Source organism: Atta colombica, unplaced genomic scaffold (genome assembly GCF_001594045.1).
Source record: "Atta colombica isolate Treedump-2 unplaced genomic scaffold, Acol1.0 scaffold110, whole genome shotgun sequence".
NCBI lineage: Eukaryota > Metazoa > Arthropoda > Insecta > Hymenoptera > Formicidae > Atta > Atta colombica.
The window spans coordinates 1356799-1374794 of NW_017259196.1; the positions used below are offsets into that span (position 1 = coordinate 1356799).

The 17996-nt window shown below is 31.5% G+C and overlaps 1 protein-coding gene across 1 annotated transcript in view; it reads right to left on the reverse strand.

Moving 5' to 3' along the window:
- Positions 1 to 2373: 2373 nt before the first annotated feature.
- Positions 2374 to 17996, reverse strand: part of LOC108693900 (ATP-binding cassette sub-family G member 4) — a 21318-nt gene continuing 5695 nt past the window's right edge. The window contains exons 2-12 of the mRNA XM_018203098.1: positions 14397 to 14566; positions 6381 to 6604; positions 5374 to 5491; positions 5107 to 5296; positions 4805 to 5012; positions 4548 to 4724; positions 4019 to 4383; positions 3611 to 3779; positions 3427 to 3527; positions 3191 to 3346; positions 2374 to 3037 (exon numbers count right to left, since the gene is read on the reverse strand). Of these exons, the coding sequence (XP_018058587.1) occupies positions 2693 to 3037; positions 3191 to 3346; positions 3427 to 3527; positions 3611 to 3779; positions 4019 to 4383; positions 4548 to 4724; positions 4805 to 5012; positions 5107 to 5296; positions 5374 to 5491; positions 6381 to 6604; positions 14397 to 14557 (2214 nt within the window). The 5' untranslated portion in view covers positions 14558 to 14566 and the 3' untranslated portion in view covers positions 2374 to 2692. The remainder of the gene's footprint in view (positions 3038 to 3190; positions 3347 to 3426; positions 3528 to 3610; positions 3780 to 4018; positions 4384 to 4547; positions 4725 to 4804; positions 5013 to 5106; positions 5297 to 5373; positions 5492 to 6380; positions 6605 to 14396; positions 14567 to 17996) is intronic.

Sequence of the window (17996 nt, forward strand, 5' to 3'; positions counted from 1 at the left end):
GAAAGACACAATAAATTAAAGCAATAAATTTGTGCTTTAAAATTATCTCTCTTCTCGTATCACTATCGTGATAATTAAGCCATATATCTTTTCGACAACAAGTAATAAGTGCAACAAATACAATTAATAAGACCTTGTAAGACATATAACTCTAAAAATATAGAAATTTATTTTTCATCCTTGCAGGTTAATGCACATATCTTCTTTTTAATACAATATTAATCCAATATTAAAATCATATGACGCGAAAAATATGCGTGCACATTCTTCAACGAAAAACGATATTTGATTCTGCATTTCAATGTTGGAAAAATATATTTTACAATAGCTAGACTTCTAAAAATCTCAGTAATATTTCAGTAATAAAGATATACATATTTAGCAACGTTATATAATACTATTATCATATAATAGTTTATGAAATAAAATAGAATAAAATTATCATATGCGTGGATTAATTATATATTCTTTAGAAATTAATATCTATTGCAGCATTATCTAAAAATTGTTCTAAATTCAAAGAGTTGTCACATGGCAAGAAAGAGGAAATTATTATATAATCATTATACAAGATAACGCATAATAATATCGGGCGGTTCAAAGAAATTATATCTTGACTATTACAATATTTCGTATTTATACATAAACCTAAATACTCAAACTTAAATATTTTTTTCCATATTGCTATACAATATGGTTTCTGGTAATGTATAATAATAAAGTGATAATGTAATAAAGAAATGTGAGTATAAAGTAAAAATAATATCAAAATATAAATACTGTTCCTCCCACTTATATGGATAACGAATGTAATTTTGCTACATATATAATTAGCTAAACAATATTACCATTACCGATAAATACAATATATACTTGTAATAGAAAATATTGCGAGATTATCGGATAAGATACACAAAATAATAATTTTCACGATAAACTGTATTGCCTTGTCGTTCTGCCCTTGCCGACATTCATTCATTGATACAAAAAAATGGAAAATATAGTCATTGTTATGTACACCTAGCATTGTGCGTAACATAAAAAATATCGTAACTAATATCCTTTTTTACTTTTAAAAATAAAACACGCTCTTATCCCTGTAAAATCAACATCCATACTACATATACCGCCTCTTCCCATGTTAACATTTTCTTGATGATTACGGCCACACCGATTAATATTAATATATTTGGAGCGAGTCTCGATTGTATCAAAACCAATTGAAAATATTTACAATATAATTTTAATCATCGCCATCTCCGCCAATTATTGAATAAATCCGAAGGGATGTATATTCGCGCGTAGGCCGCAAATTGTATTATTAAAAGAAACAACGTACTTTCTCTCTCTCTCTCTTTCTCTCTCTCTCTCTCTCTCTCTCTCTCTCTCATTAACGCACAATTTATCTCATCTTTCGCTTTATACAACTATACAATTCTTCCACTGCTCGGATTTTTTATAGACTATGTGTAACAACACTTAGTACTCGCACTTAAAAGCAACGCTCAGGCAGCTAGTGATTGGTCAAGTGTGAGCTTTTTACAATAAACGCTTCTCTTCCCCATCATTTCCCGCTTTATGATAATAATTATTAGCTATTAGGTAAATCGTTAATAAAATTACGATATGAAGAAAGAGCGATTACGTGATTATATGAAACGACGCGATTTCTATAATCATCTTGATAAAATGTCGTGAACGATCATTGCTCTCGGTGTTCGCAAATTGCTGCTGTTTGAGATATTATGATCATAAAATATAAATAATGCGATTCATTTACCATCGAAATATCCGTCGTAGCCACAATTGAACGTGGTGAATTATGTGTAATGTAAGATGAGAATGAAAAACTTGTTTTAACGATCCGTATATCCTACCCTGCCTACCTATAGAAATCACTATTTTGTTCGCGTTCGCGTTCGTTGGAGGGACACGAAGTCTCAAATGGGCCTAAGGCTCCTGGCGAGTTCGTAGTAATTGGCTATAAACGTTCGCGGTTTTAATTCGATACCGGATAGCCTGACGTATTGCCGTCGCGAATCGGCTTACTGTTGTCAATGCGCAATTGAAAGTAGCCTAACTTCTGCCTGGACTACTTACTTAAATGCCTATCTAAGATTACGATTCGTTTTTAATCAGATTCGAGTTTTCGCGATAACTGGTAGCTATTTTACTCGAACTAACAAAGTACGATAGTGTATCATCTTATGCCAACGGCAGAGATCATTTGGTTTGGTACCAAAAACACCACTACGATCAATAATTAAGCATCCCTTGAAGCGTTAACGCTACATCATTCGAATTCATAAAAAAATATTATACTTTAGAGAAAGAGGAAAATAAAATAAAGATCTCGCGATCTCTAACAAATCACGTATCAAAGTTCGCATGTCATACGAATGTTCGAATTAAAGCGACGATTTACCGGATTATTTTAATGTCCCTATTAAGTTTTTGTTCTTTCTCGTAATTTTCCTTTTACACAGCGATATTTGTCGCTGGTATTTATTAAGTATACAGTTCTATCTTTCCCAATTTTAAGATCGAAATAATCTCGATTCTCTTCCTCATTGTTGGTTCCTCTCGTATTTACGAAAGTATGATCTTTGATGATATCCAGATCGTAGTTTATGGCGGTCATAGAATCGTGATGTGATCGATTATTGTCTGTCCTGGACTCCTGTCGGAGTATTTAACGAAGGGATCGCAGCTTGAGTTTTAGCACGAAGTAAACGGCCACTCTGAGAACGAGCAGAAAGCCGAGCAGGGCGACAACGTCCACCCAGTAGACCGCGTTCTCCATGGCCATCTGTTCGAGAAACTTCGTCGGACTCTTGAAGTGGCAGTAATACTCGGAACACTTGAGCTTCGCCCGATTGTAACCGTACACGGAGATCATGGCGCCTTCGAAGCCGTACCTCACGTAGCTCACGTACGAGAGGAACTTTAGATACTTTGGTACGGCGTTGAAGTTAACAAAGAAGCCGGAGAACAGAATGATCGGAACCGACGTCACGGGTCCGATGAACACTCCACTCTGTTAATGATATTGTTAGGATTAAATAACAAAGAAGATCGAAAAAAAACTGAAAAAATCAATCATGTGCATTTTTTAAAAGATAATAGTATAAGAAAATTGTTCTTAGGGACAGTGGTATACTTTGTGGTGTGTTTTGATTATTGACATTACCTCTACACTCATTGCTGCTCCTATCAGCAGACCGATGGATTGCGAGACCAGCGATGTCAGTATGCATATATTTAAGTACATAAGAAAACGCTCCGTCTCTAATGGTTGCGACGTAATGAAGTATACGATCATTACGTAGGCTATAGAGTACATCATCTGTAATAATTTACCATCGCGTGAGTCGCCCCGATGTGTCTGGCTCTAATTGGACAACGTAGACCGTAAATTGTACTTACTTGGAACGGCAAGTCCGCCAACGTTCTCGCGAGGTAAAAAGCTTTCACTGAGTACCAGTAGTTCAGATGCTCTCTCACAAACACGGACATTTCCATCGGAACTAAAAGTGACATAGTGATAATAAAATGAGTAATAAATCGCTTTGCGAACATATTTTCTTATATAATATTATAAATCATTTACATGTTAATATCGTAGGCATCATGGCGGTGAACATAAGAAACATCACCGTAAAGAAGACACATCCGGCATTACTCATGACCTCTGAGGCCTCGTTGCCGATGTCATAATAAATTGCGCCGATCAGGAAGCCGACGATTATATGCGAGATCAGTCTTACCTTTGTTAGTGTCTATGAAAGAGATACAGCAAAAATCAGATATCTTAAGGATTAGATGTTACTAATCAAAAATTTCCATTAAATAACATGTATTTTCTTTTACGATATAAAATTGAATCAAGTTTAACAATATAATATAGTTGTTTGCGCAATTTTTAAAATCGATTATTTTTTACTTGTTAATGAAATGTCATTTTCCTTAGAAAAATAGGTGGAGAAGGATATTTTCTATGTGAGTACGATGTATTTACCAAGTCTCGTATCTGAGACATAAATGTCCTCTTGAGCAGTATCCAGAATTGCATCCAACCATTCGTCGGGAAGCCGACCTTCTGCTCTATGCTTTCTGCGCTGTCCAACAATGACGTTGTACAAGAAACTGGCATATTGATCACTGTTGTGCCAGTTGATGATTTCGCGACTCCGTTGGGTATCAGAGCGACGCCTTCCGGTTTCGTCTGCTCCTGCGGCGATTCCTTGGCGATGTCATTCGATACCGTCTGCGCCGCGGCGATGGCTGCCTGATGATGCTGATAGTTGTTGCATTTACCGTTGTTCACAGCCATTACGAGTTTGTGAACACACTCGCCGTGCTCCCCGCAAGCGACTTCCATCACTGAATCAATAAGATTTCGTTAACACATCACATGTTCCAAAGATGTTCCAAATCTCATTCAAATTGAAATTAATCTTATCCTAAATCAGTTTATCAAACGAAAGAAATCATGGTTTAAACAATTGAAATTTGGATTGATTAGAAAACTTTATCAGTATACTTGCCATAATCCGCTGGATTATGATAACTCGGGCAGTCAAGACCCATCGATGACAAAAAGGGCACTAAACCACCGACATTACCCTGATATATACACTGACCTTCGGCAAGTAGATACAAATGATCAAACATCTCGAACAGTCGCGCACTCGGTTGGTGGATCGTGCATATGATTGTCCTTCCTGTAAAAGCATGAATCGGTAATGATTCCCTTTCTGCTTATAAACGCGTGAAAGCGTGGAAAATCCCGTGGGAATTTTACCTCCTCTGCTTAGGGATTTGAGCAAACTTAGACACTGGAAACAAGCAGAGCTATCTAAACCAGAAGTAGGCTCGTCGAAGAACATAACCGGAGGATTGTTAACAAGTTCTAGCGCTATCGACAGCCTCTTCCTCTGACCGCCGCTGAGACTTTGAGTCTGCGTATTGCTGGCTTCGCGTAGACCAAGAGTTTCGATAATCTCCTCGATCTGCCAATTCGATTACAATAGATTTCAAGCACAGGACATTCTGAATAAGATTCACACTTTCATTACGTAAAAAAGAAAAAAATGTTTATCGTACCACTACTTTCTTGGCAGTCGCGCTGATGTCCTTCCCCAACTTTAGATTTGCTGAAACGGTCATCGCCTCATAAACGGTCAGGTGCGGTAGAAGTCGATCGTCCTGCATAATGTAACAGGACATCTTTCGAAATGTTCTGAGATTTCTGTCCTTTCCATTTATCAGCACCGAGCCACTCAAATGCGATGTTCTAGAAGATATTGGGAAACAATTACAATTATCGTTCAATCCTAATGGGCTGTTAATTTTCTGTCGACATAATCTTACTTATAGCCTGCTAAAACATTCATAAGCGTGCTCTTTCCAGCGCCGGACGGTCCCATAATAGCCGTCAGCTCTCCAGATCTGAATTTTCCGTTCACGCATTTTAGAATGGTTTTATATCCTGTAATAGAAAGCGGAGAGAGAAATAGAGGACACACAAGAAATGTATTCCTTTATATTCTAATATATTTTATATCCGCAGTGCGGACTATACCCCGCTGAAGATTCGTGAATTCTCTTCTTAAAATAAAGACTTTAAAAAAATTGAAACTTTCCAAATGTACCACTGTATACATAAGATGTATTAAATATAATATTATGCGATTTTGAATAACATGTTGAAATGATTAATGTAGCCAGCAAATGCAAAAATAGATAAACAGTACTTTATAATGAAAGTATAAACGTTCCATTTCTGGCGTAGTTGATTGCCAAAATTCTTTATGGTTTTGCCAATGCTGTACCAGTAAATGATTATATAGAGATGTATTCGAATCGAATATCCTTTGAGTAGACAAACTCTGGCTGACCTCTTTATCGTTAGTGCAGCTGCACTTTGGACGATGCAATTGCGCCGAAACAGCTACCTGCTCGTGCATTTCTATCGATTTTTTTCGGTCAGGTCGTTCACACACGTTGAACATGAAACGAAAAGCCTACTTGATGGTACATATTCTCATATATTCGATTCGCCACTTCAATCCGATTGCTCTAACGCCTTCAATTATCTATGTTTTCGTTACAGCAAGCTGTTATTGAATCGATAACGCGCGGCGTCGAAAATACATCGTGCGGATATGTTATTCCGAGGCATAAGCAGTTGATTTGATTAAAGTCGGAGGACTCACTCATTCCACCTCCTTTTTCCTCCAATTTCCTTTTTATTTCATTCTTGTGATAACGATCGCGAGTCATAATAATGACTCTACCGCGCTCTGCTAGAACGCGAATTGGACTTTCTCCCGGAATAGACCGTGTAATTGCAATTGGAGTTCTTCTTTGAGTCTCACCTCTCTTTCTGCCTTCGGACACGCTGTAGGCCAGGTTCTTGAACTCCACGTCGACCGGTGGCCTTTTCGGGAGATGCGTCAATGATACCGCCGGCCTTTTACTCTGACCAGGACTGGCGCCGCTGTGGTTCGGCACCTTCCTGGCCAGAACACCACCGGTGCATACCGCAGCTCCGTTCGACGTGGCGCCATTGCAACTGCAGTGAAGATTGTTCTGCGAGCCGCTATAACAACAAAATATTTCCGGTTGTTAGCTTCGTCAGCTGTGCCAGTAACTGAATGTCTACATTCGTCCGATAACGCACGTATCTCTCTGTATAGTATAGTTTTATAATATGATATAAATTTGGATCGATGACAATGAATCTTATTAAGTAAGAGAATTTCTATATTTTGTCAAAGTGGATCTTAGTGCTTAAATATTTCTGCATAATTGTATATATGTGTTTCTGATTCGGCAACTGCGCGTCGAAATTATTTATACAGATTTAAGATTCAGCATTAATATCTGATTATTAATATTCTTATAAAGGTGCTTATTAGCACAAAAAAATTATTAAATTGCTTGTCTTTAATAAATGATATTACTCTTGGTTCTGCTTGTGATTACGTTTTGCAAGATCGAAAAAGATTTCAACATGCAGTTTGCAGATATTTAAATAAAAAAATTCTTGTATTCGTCAAAATTTTAGTGCTTAAATATTTCTGTATGAATTTATGTAGATTATTAATATTTAATTAATATTTAAGCACTAAAATTTTGACGAATACAAGAATATCTAGACGAATACAAGATATATCTATATAAATTCATACAGAAATATTTAAGCACTAAAATTTTGACAAATATAAGAATTTTTTATTTAAATAGTTCTATAAATACAAAAATCCGCAGAAATCCGAAGAATTTTTATGTAACAATCTTTGCATATTTCCATTATATAATATGTCTGCTTCTCGTTTTCTGCTTGAGAATACACACTTGAGAAAAAAAGTTGCTATTTCAAAAAAATATTAATTGATTCAATTAAATGTAGCGATCATGGACTTGTTAAGCAAATATTTGTTAATTCAAACAAATAACATGTTGACATAATTCACATTTACATTATTAATTCATATTTACCTTAAACATATAAATACTTGAACTAAATCATCACTATAAACTAAAATATTTAAATATATTTAGTCAAGTTAACAAATTTTTTTCTCAGTGCACACATTAATTAAATAATCACATGTAATTGTTGAATACAGCAGATACGCGTCGATTTATTTGAAATCAAAGAGATTTTTAGGTATATATTTCGTAAAAGAGAAAGAGAGAGAGAGAGAAATATCGTAAATAGTGAAAAATGGATTTGCCATCACAGATGCCAAAAAAAGCGACGATTGGATGTTAAAAGCGTATCCTCTACATTTTTATACAATTTGCGTTCACTTTGCGTATGCGATGCCAATGCCATTAATCCATGACATTGAATAACGAGACTGATTGTCTTCGAAAATGCTAGCGCGCTAGCTGTTGAACGTGAGGTAGATGCAAAATTATAAAGGACACTGAATATTTAATTCATGGTCACTTCCAGATTTAAAGAACAATGGTGTACGAACGTGTACATATGTTGTGTGTGTGTATATAGGGTGTAACTGAAATAACGTATCTAATCCACTAATCATATAGTGTTATTCCTAATAAAAAACTGAGACGAAAACTCCTCTATCTTAAACATCGATTTTATTTGTTTATTCAACAATTTTTAGAAATTAATATCTCGTTAACTATTGCGAAAATTGCAAAATGATAGAGGACTTTTCGACTTGGTTTTTTATTAGGAATAGCACTGTATGATTAGTGGGCGTTATTTCAGTTACCCTGTATATATCTCTCACCTTCTATCTTATTAAATTTCTCTCTAATTTACTGTAACGTGCAAACATATTAAAAGACAATTTATTGCCACGATACGCATAAAATATCGAATTTAATTATTAACAGTATTATAATAGCGCATAATAGATGTTCGTAGAAAAAATTGAATGCCTCTCGTCATTCTCGTCGGAGTTGTTTCTTTTATACTATTTGCAGCGTGTACCATCACAGTGTATCATTACATCTTGTAGCTAATAACGAATTTGCGTGCGCTCTGCGTTGTAGACTTTCTGCAATTCCTGTCGCGGTTACGGCTGCGTGAAAGTTTACTATTTTCTAACGTCAAAGGAAGACAAAAATGTACTCGAGATTTTTACTGCTTTGTCCGATTATATTCGATCAAATGTAACATGCCGCTGTACCGAGAGGATGTAAATGTTTCTATGCATCTAATCATCATTTACACGATTCATTATCGTGATTTCATTTTTTATGAGAATCTTGAATCGTGCTCATTCGGAATAATTTTTTCTCGACTTCTTACTACTTGCCAAGTCTATGCAGCCAGTTTTACTGGTTTACTGGTATATTCTACCTGTCGTTCAGCAACTCTGGTAGCAAGTTGTCGTTATTTTAATGATAATTAGTTTTAAATTATTGATGTTATGTGACCTTTAAAATGTAATAACGATGTCATCTTCTTGATCAATTAATGACGTCATTTATTTATGATGTCTTTACGATGTCATACTTAATGATGTCGAATAAATGGCTAATTGACATACTAGTAACATTATTATTGATCAATTAATAACATCATACATTTATTCCATTAATAATAAATAATATTCCATTAATACGAAAATAATGAAGTATTTTTGATGTCAATTTATGACGTTGTTTATGACGTTGTGTGTGAGTGATAAGAATTCACGTCATTTTTACGATGTTTAGACGTCAAGAAGCTTATTATGATTCTTAAAACGAGATGAAAATTACAAAAATAATTTACTAGAATATTTCTAACTTCAACATCTAACAAATTTGTTCATTTTTATAATTTTCACTTCGCTTTAAGGGACCGTATAGATTTGTCAGAATAACTAATTAAGAATAACTAATTAATGACGCCAAATGGACGACACCATGTTATCGTCAATAACACGAAAAAAAATAACGTATTTTTAACGTATATTTATGACATTATGTACCTGTGACAAATCCACATCATTTTTACGATGTTTGGATGTTTTAAATGTCACATTCGTCATAAGAATGACTAATTAATGACGTTAAATAAATGACATCTACCTGAATCGTGCTCATTAAGGAAAAAACTTACATTGAAAAAAAAACTGAAATAAAAGTGATAAGCTGGCAAGCACAGATGGTAAATAAATCTTGAGGAAACTGAGAGAACGTTGATATTAATTCGCAAAAGAGACTCAACCGAGCGTTAGTGAAAATAAACTTATTCATTGGTTGGATAATCGGAACATATTTTGTAAAGATTCGGCGATCAAGTGAAACCAATAGAACTCTACGCATTTTGCCATTGATGGATATTGTTCACTTTCAATAGATTTCAGAACTTTATGTAGAATCATGAATAAGCGCAAAAATTCACCGACTTCGACATTGAACTTAAATATCAACATGCATGAAAAGAATATAACACTTTTATCATGTAAATTACAGTACAATACTTCTGAATAAAAAACTACTTAATTTATTTTTAAATTATCTATCATAGTTTCACATAACATGTAAGATTTATAATAATATGGTTAATTTATTTCAATTTATTATTAAAAAAATTACAAAAGTACATCGATTTTGCACATTTAATATTTAAGTGTAGCAAAAATCTTCTAAATGTGTTTTTATATTTCTGATCGAATTGCAAATGAATAGTCTATTGAATATACTAACGCGGTAAAAATGCGAATGTGTAATTTTCAGTATTTTTATATAATATCGATTAATAGTAGAATTATTGGAGAATTCATTCGATTACACCTCTCTGTGTTTGTAGTCCAGTCTTACAAAACCTTGTCCTCTACAAACTTTCCTATAAGTTCTGCTCGTTGTCTATCGATTTTTCATATGTATGACATTAAAATGTAATGGCACTATAAAAATTTCAAGTATCAAGCAGCGACTTTCTATTTTACAGTGCTTTATACATGTGAAATGTCCATTCTACAATATGACTATCTGAATTGAGTTCAACTATTTAAAAAAGAAATGCTTCTTATACAAAATAAACAGAATAAAGAAAATTACAAAAGGATTTTATTCTTTCGTAAAGATTCATTTTCTTCTTGAAATACTGATCCGAACTAGTTTGTTATCTTTCTCAAAACTACGATGAAAGTGTACACGTAGTTGGGATGCATCTTTTATTCGCTTGACTGACTCGCAAGAGTCATCGAGAGAGTCGCACAAAGGAAAGGCGTCTTTGTCCGATGCGTTACTGGGTGTACTCAGCGATGAGTCAGAGAATTGCAGAAGCCGACTGTGTATCTCGATGTTTGCTTTCAAGAAATTGCAATTGAAATCACGAGTAAAACTCGAACTACACGCATGTTTGCACATACGGGTTTCCTCGATCTTAGAGAATGCCCAAGTCCGGATTTATCGAAACCTCTCGCGAGGTCAAAAACCTTGACTGTGATGGTTATACGGGTTCTGAAACAATTAGCATCGATTGTCATGCAAATTGATATATGCTAATAGATATATATTATAGATATTGTTTATATTTGATAATATCCATATAAAATATCTCGGAACTATTGCTATCTTCTTTTACCTATGAATTTTTATTAATATTTATTTTGATTCAGAAGGATAGATTTATCATCTATACCCAAACTTTTTTCGAGATAATAATAGAGTTATCAGTAATCAGTTATGAATAATAATTTTTATTACTCATGCAAAAATTAATCATTTACATTACTTTCATCCTGACTGTCATTAGCAATAATAATAAATTAATTTGCATGACACGCAATTCAGGAATAAGTTGTCTATAGATATTATAAGTCACTTTATAATGAAACTCTGCATTTTAGCACATAAATTGAACGTTATTTTTAGCGACAGATTAAATTGAATCGAAATCCTAGTTTAAGGACAAGCCTTGAGAAAAGTACGATCGAAGCTAGAGCCTTGAGGTCCCTTTTAGACTTTAGTATTTAAGGGGAAGGTTCGCGTGTAGTCCGAGGATTGTATTCTTCCCCTTCTCATTCACAATCTTCGTGACGCATCAAATTTTGATTTATGACATCTGAATGAATCTATGACAGCTTGCTCTCAAGATTATGATATAAAGTTAATTTAAGATGATGAACTAAACTAACAAGACTATTAAATCATCTATGAGTTGTATATTTATTGGATCTTAGAGCAATTTAGCGTTAAAAATAAAAATTAATTTATGAGCAAAAAAAAACAATATTTTACACATTCAAGCTTATTAATAGTCTTGTTCTTTCACATATAATAGATAGATTTAATAAATTAATCGAGGTTTCCAAAAATAATATTGTAATTAACTGGATGTTATGTAATAATTTATTCTGATTATAAAATTGCTCGTATGATTAATTAAATATTATAAGTGTTTTAGTAATCACATGGATGATAGATATTTTTATCAAATATATATAAACATATTTTTTTAAAAAGATCATAACATCATGTTAGTATAAATCAATATTCTACTGTCATGCTAAACGGTAGATCACAAACGGTTTTACGGATCCGAGGACGAACAAAGAAGCTAGATTCCCTTTTCTTACAGCCAGAAATGAAGGTTGCTTGATAGAGTTCGAGGTAATCAAAGAGACCTTCTTTCTAAGTGTCTAGTCTCTATTATACTGCGTAGAAGAATAGTATAAAAATTCTTGTTGCAATACAGTTTTCCCTTAGTTTTACCATTATGTCAATTATGTCGCTTCTTTGCTTCAAAAGTGACATCATTTAAAAAATTCGTAATTTTCGAATTATTACCATTAAAAATTATTTATATTTATTATTTATTTATGTAAACATTATCTTATCATTATCTAAAATTAGTTAATTTAATTTCTTAAAAAAATCATAAATTCAAAATCATGTCACAATTCAAAAAGAACGGTTTTTTAAAAGTTATGGAAAAAAGTGACAAATATGAATTTGATCATATTAAGAATTAATTCTTTTGTCAATATTATTTGATTATATTGATAATTGATTGAAAATCAATAATTTTCTGTCAAGTTAAAACATAATTTCTTTTCTGACAAACTTAATTTTTTACTGTCATCTTGTTGTTTTTTTTTGAAGAAGAAAAGATATAATATATTAGTAACGATTTCAATTTATTTATTCTTCTTAATCTCTCTTAATAGCTTTAAAAAGATTATTTATAATCACAAGCAAGATAAATTATAAATTTTATCATAGTAACATAGTCATTACTATTCTACTTTCGCAATCATTATTTTTGCTTTCATCGATCACATTTTTTGTTACCAATACTTAAATGAGTCAAGTAATTTATGCGTAAGCATGACATAATAGTATGTCAAATTTTATCATACATAACAAAAAATTTTTATATAATCAGACGTGATACATTCCTTTCTCTATACTTTTTCTCTTATTCTGTATTTTCACATAAAAAATTTATTTTAAACTGTACTTTATTCACATCTATCTAATCAATCTACGTCATCCGACTAAAGTTCAATCCTTTACTTCAATGATGATAGTTTACTGACGGTAGAACAATATTAGACTGTTTAGAAAGTTCTGCGGTATTTTGTTAGCTCAAAATTACATAGAGAATATATTTGTTGCGAAATTTTCGACTATCTGACATGAAAGTTCAAAGTTTTTCCTAAAAATCTGTTTTTAAGAAATATTCCTGTGATTTTTTGTTACCGAGTTACACGCGGTTGACTAAAAGAGCACTCTGATTTTGATTTTGATTGCTCATAAAAATGTCGTTAAAAATAGTCATACCGCAATTTAAAAATCAAATTCGGAGCTGAAACTTTACTTATCGAATGGTATAACTACTATTTTTTTTAATGTGTGTAAAATATATGTATATATATTGGAACTAAAAATATGACATTACCGTCATCATAATCATTGCGCAACGATTAAAAATAAAGCAATATTACACTTTTAGTTCAAATATATATTTTTTTTTCTTTTAAATTGACAATTGCACCACTTATATAGATAGAACAATGTTTCAGCTTTAAGAATCTATTTTCTTATAATTGTGATACAATGATTTTTAATGGAGTTATAAGCAATCAAAGTCAGAATATTCCTTTTATTTAACTCTCGAATAATTCAAGAAGCAAAAATTGTAGGAATTTTTAAAAAACGATTTTGTAGAAAAAATTCTAAGTTTTTGCAATAAATAGAAAATTTTCGCAATTTTTGTGGCACGTGACAGACTCACAAAATAAAAAGAAAAATTTCTCTTTTTTCAGTTCATAGTTTTCTGCATGTAAAAGTTATCAAATTCATATAAACTCAAAAATTATAGTAACTTTTTGAAAGTAGAGATTTCAAGCTTGAAAATTTTATTTTTAAATTTAAATTTTGTTCATTTTTAACAAAGATATTGTATATACAATTCTGATCTAACAAAATATCGCAGAACTTTCTGAACAATCTAACATGACTATGTATTTTATTCTTTTTGTTTAATGTATTTTATGTATTAGAATATACTATGCGCATCATACTTATTTATGACATATGCATTTCTCCATTATTTGAAGATATTATAAATTTGAAAATATTATAAATTATAATATATGTAATATATAGACTGTAATATATATAAAGATATTTTTAATACTAATATGATATTATATTAATACTTTTAATAGAACAATCTCGAAAATTTATCGTTGAATTATGTGAAAGTATCGTATTGTTTAAATCGATTTTTAAATAACTGAAACAACTGATCACTCTACTGTTATTAATTTTTAGAATTCGATTACCATTAATTTTTATTGGTCAATCAATTTTGTTCTTTTTAATTTGAAATAGAATATCGTATAAAATTAATAATTATAATTGTGCTTACACGTATAATCGTTACAGTAATAAATTATTCTTACCCGTGGACCGCATTGTTGAGATTTTCCAAATGTAAAGAGAGAGGAGGTGATCTGATCGTCACCTGATGACTCCCACCTGGAATAAACTGCACCTGCTCATCACCGCTGTACCTGGATGATCCACCACTGCTCAGGGTGAGATTCTTCAGGTCAGCCATCATCCGGTCGTGCTGTAAAAAATGCATGTTTGAACGTTTTTATCGTATTGAATAACAAACTCATTTTCTACATTTAATTTTTATCTCTCGAAGAATTATATTCGAAAGTCCGTTTAAGAACAGGTCTAAATTACCAAAAATACAGCCCATTGAGAATACTTGAATAGCGTGTAATACTCGGAATTCCATTATGGAATTATATCTTGCGCACTTAAAATAATGACTCAGAATCATCGGAGCATTTTGCGGTCTAAGAATCGTGTCGCGTCTCCATCAGAAATGACGTTTTCCGTTTGTCTTATTGTCATACGTCATATGGTTAGCTGAACATGCCGTGATGCACGATATCGTTATACTGTTCTGTGTATTTCAGTATTGTATTATCGAAATTTTTTTTTAAGGCAGACGAAACGAAAGGCTTCAATTTAAAATTAGTCGATTGAGAATAGCCTTTAGGAAGCTCATCGATTCGACATTATTATAGACGCTGTACATATGTAGAATGTTGGAGATAATCAAATGGACATTTTTTCTTTTAAATCGACAATTTGTTCGCTTGATGTCAAATGAATTCTTACACGCGTGATTCTGTTAATTCTTTATTTTGTTTCTATAATATAGAAGGGAGCAAAGATACAAAGTAATTTTTATATTATGAACTTAAATTTAAATTTACAATATATAGAAATTACTTTAAGAAAAAAGTATGATTATAACAAGAATTATAATCTACATCCTTCTGGCTTAAGCTATATTATCCATTATTTACAAATTTTTTCAGAAGCGAGTCGTATCGTGAGTAAAGAACATATTTTGTGATATTTGTGTATAAAATAAATTAATTAAATTATGACTAAATGTATTAAATTTTAATAAATATTTATTTGAATAGTAACTAACATTTGGTTACAATAAATAAATATTTACACAATAAAAAATAATAATTAAATGAAATTAATGGTTTTTATATACTAAATAAATATATTTTTAGATTTAGTAAATATTTAATTAGTACTATTCAAACAAACATTTATTAAAATTTACTACATTTTTTGTGTATTCAGCTGAGTCACTTTATTCACAATGATTTATAATATTTACAAAAGAGAGACTATTCTCGATCAAAAAAAGTGAAAGTACGTTAATTCATAAGAAATTTGCAGATTCATAACAAGTTCTCGATGGATTTTCTAGCCGTAGAAGACTTGCGATTCGAGCAGCACATATGATTACTAAATTTTTTTACATTGAACTGGACGAGGCACGATCACGTCTAAGAGAGAACTTGTAATCCTACAAATTTCTCAAACAAAATTAACAATTATAATGACTAACGATCCTATTAAAACTATAACATGCATAAGCATAGCGAGCAGAAGACTATCTGGATCAATAAATATGTTATGCAAATAAAAATATGTGACTTTATGCTAGATGTTCTTTGATCTAGACGATCTTATGTTATGCTGTGCCATATTCATGCATTTTGTGTATTATATCTCTTAATACTGTTATTAAAGGGGGGGGATCCTAAAACCGTCTATATTATTTAAATTATATAATTTTTGTATAACAATTACTTTTTTCTATTAGATTCAACAATCCTTTTCCAGGATTAAAATATACGCATTAATATTATGAGATATCGAGTTCATTTTGGATAAATGTTAGAAGTCTATTGACAGAATTTAAAAAAAATAATAAGTCATTTTGAAAGGAATTTAATAAGCTTTAAGATAATATTTTGTAAAATTTAATTCAAATCCTTTTTTGAAAATTAAAGAAATGTAAAAAATGAACAAATCGCAAAGTCAAAAAATTGTGCTCCTAATATGAAATGCTCCAAGAAATCGATAATAAAACTTAAAGTACATCATATATTACAAAAAACTTTAATGTTTCTAAAATACAAACAGACACAGCCAGTATGCGCGCAAAATAATGCGATTTCTAGAACTTGTTTTCAGTTGGAACTAAGCATCACAGAAACAGCACTCGATGTTTATTCTGGTTATTCTTTTTATTATTGTACAATGACAATTTATACTTTAGCAACAATGTTTGCTAATGACATAAAAGCATAGGTTATTTCATATTAGAAATACTCTGAATATCTCATATTACGATTTCCACGCCTTATGATTTTTTTATAATCATCAAATCTAACTTCTGTAATGAAGCAATTCAACATATCCCGTATTTTTCTATTAGTACGATCTTACTCAATCATAAAGAATTTATTGTCAAATATTTACTTTTTATTAAATAATAAACAAGATTTAAAGGTTCATTTCAATGAAACTTGAAGGCATATAAATTTTAAAATCTCTTTTTACCACGATTACAGGCATGATCTAATGAATTTTCCATTAAATAGTCTTCAATCCAAGAGCAATAAATTCATGGTAGAAGCGTTTAATAGTTTAGCAGAAACCGCTATCTCTTATTAGACGCCCATAATAGGGGGCTTTCCTCTATGTGTCTGTGAGATGGAGTTTGTGTCAAAAACATTAAAAAAATTAAAAAATTAAGATTTTTACTATTTCATATAATTAATCCAATATGATGCTTTAGAGCTGTCACATCGTGATAATTTATTTTATATAAAAACTGTGCAATCTGTATTTACGAAATATTAGTTCACAGACTAGTAGTTTGCATGAAGAAACAACGTGAAATTCTTGAAGAATTGGACTTAGATGTCTAATTAAAACGTTATATGAAATTTTATGTGTGCATGAGATATTGTAATTGTATGAAGTGATGTGTCAGTGACGTAAATCGTCTATGTGTAATAGACTTTCTACAATAAGTCATTATATAAGTTTTAAGACTTAAGCCATAAAAAATTGAGCAATTATGAGCAATTAAAATGAGTCAAATGTGAGAAGAATAATCGACTAGAATTGATCAGTTTCTTATGACTTAAGGTTTAAAGATTAGGTATGGCTTATTGTAAAAAAGTAGAAAGCCCATAAGAATTCTACTTACACTATGACTAATCGTGTTTAAGATCTCCTTAAAATTCGACAATGTTACGTTTTTTCGTCATTCAATTGTTTGTCTGTCATTGTGAGATATTATGCAAAAAAACTTGTTGATGTCACATCAAGAATTATCCAGAATTTGTTAGAAATTTAATTTTAATTAATTTTAATTAATTACTTAACTATCTAATAAACAAATTGACGTTTGTTGTCATTTTGACATGATAATAATGACAAATAATATCAGCATCTTTAATATCATTTTGACGTCAAAATAATGACAAATAATGTCAGCTTGTTTGCTGGGTAGGTTTTAATTTTTTATTACATTAGAGCGATTCCAATTGTGGTGAAACAGGTCAAGGCGTGGTTTTAAACACAAATTTAAAAAAACACAAATTTACAAAGTATGATTCAATGATTTTGATAGACATTGCTATATATATATATATATA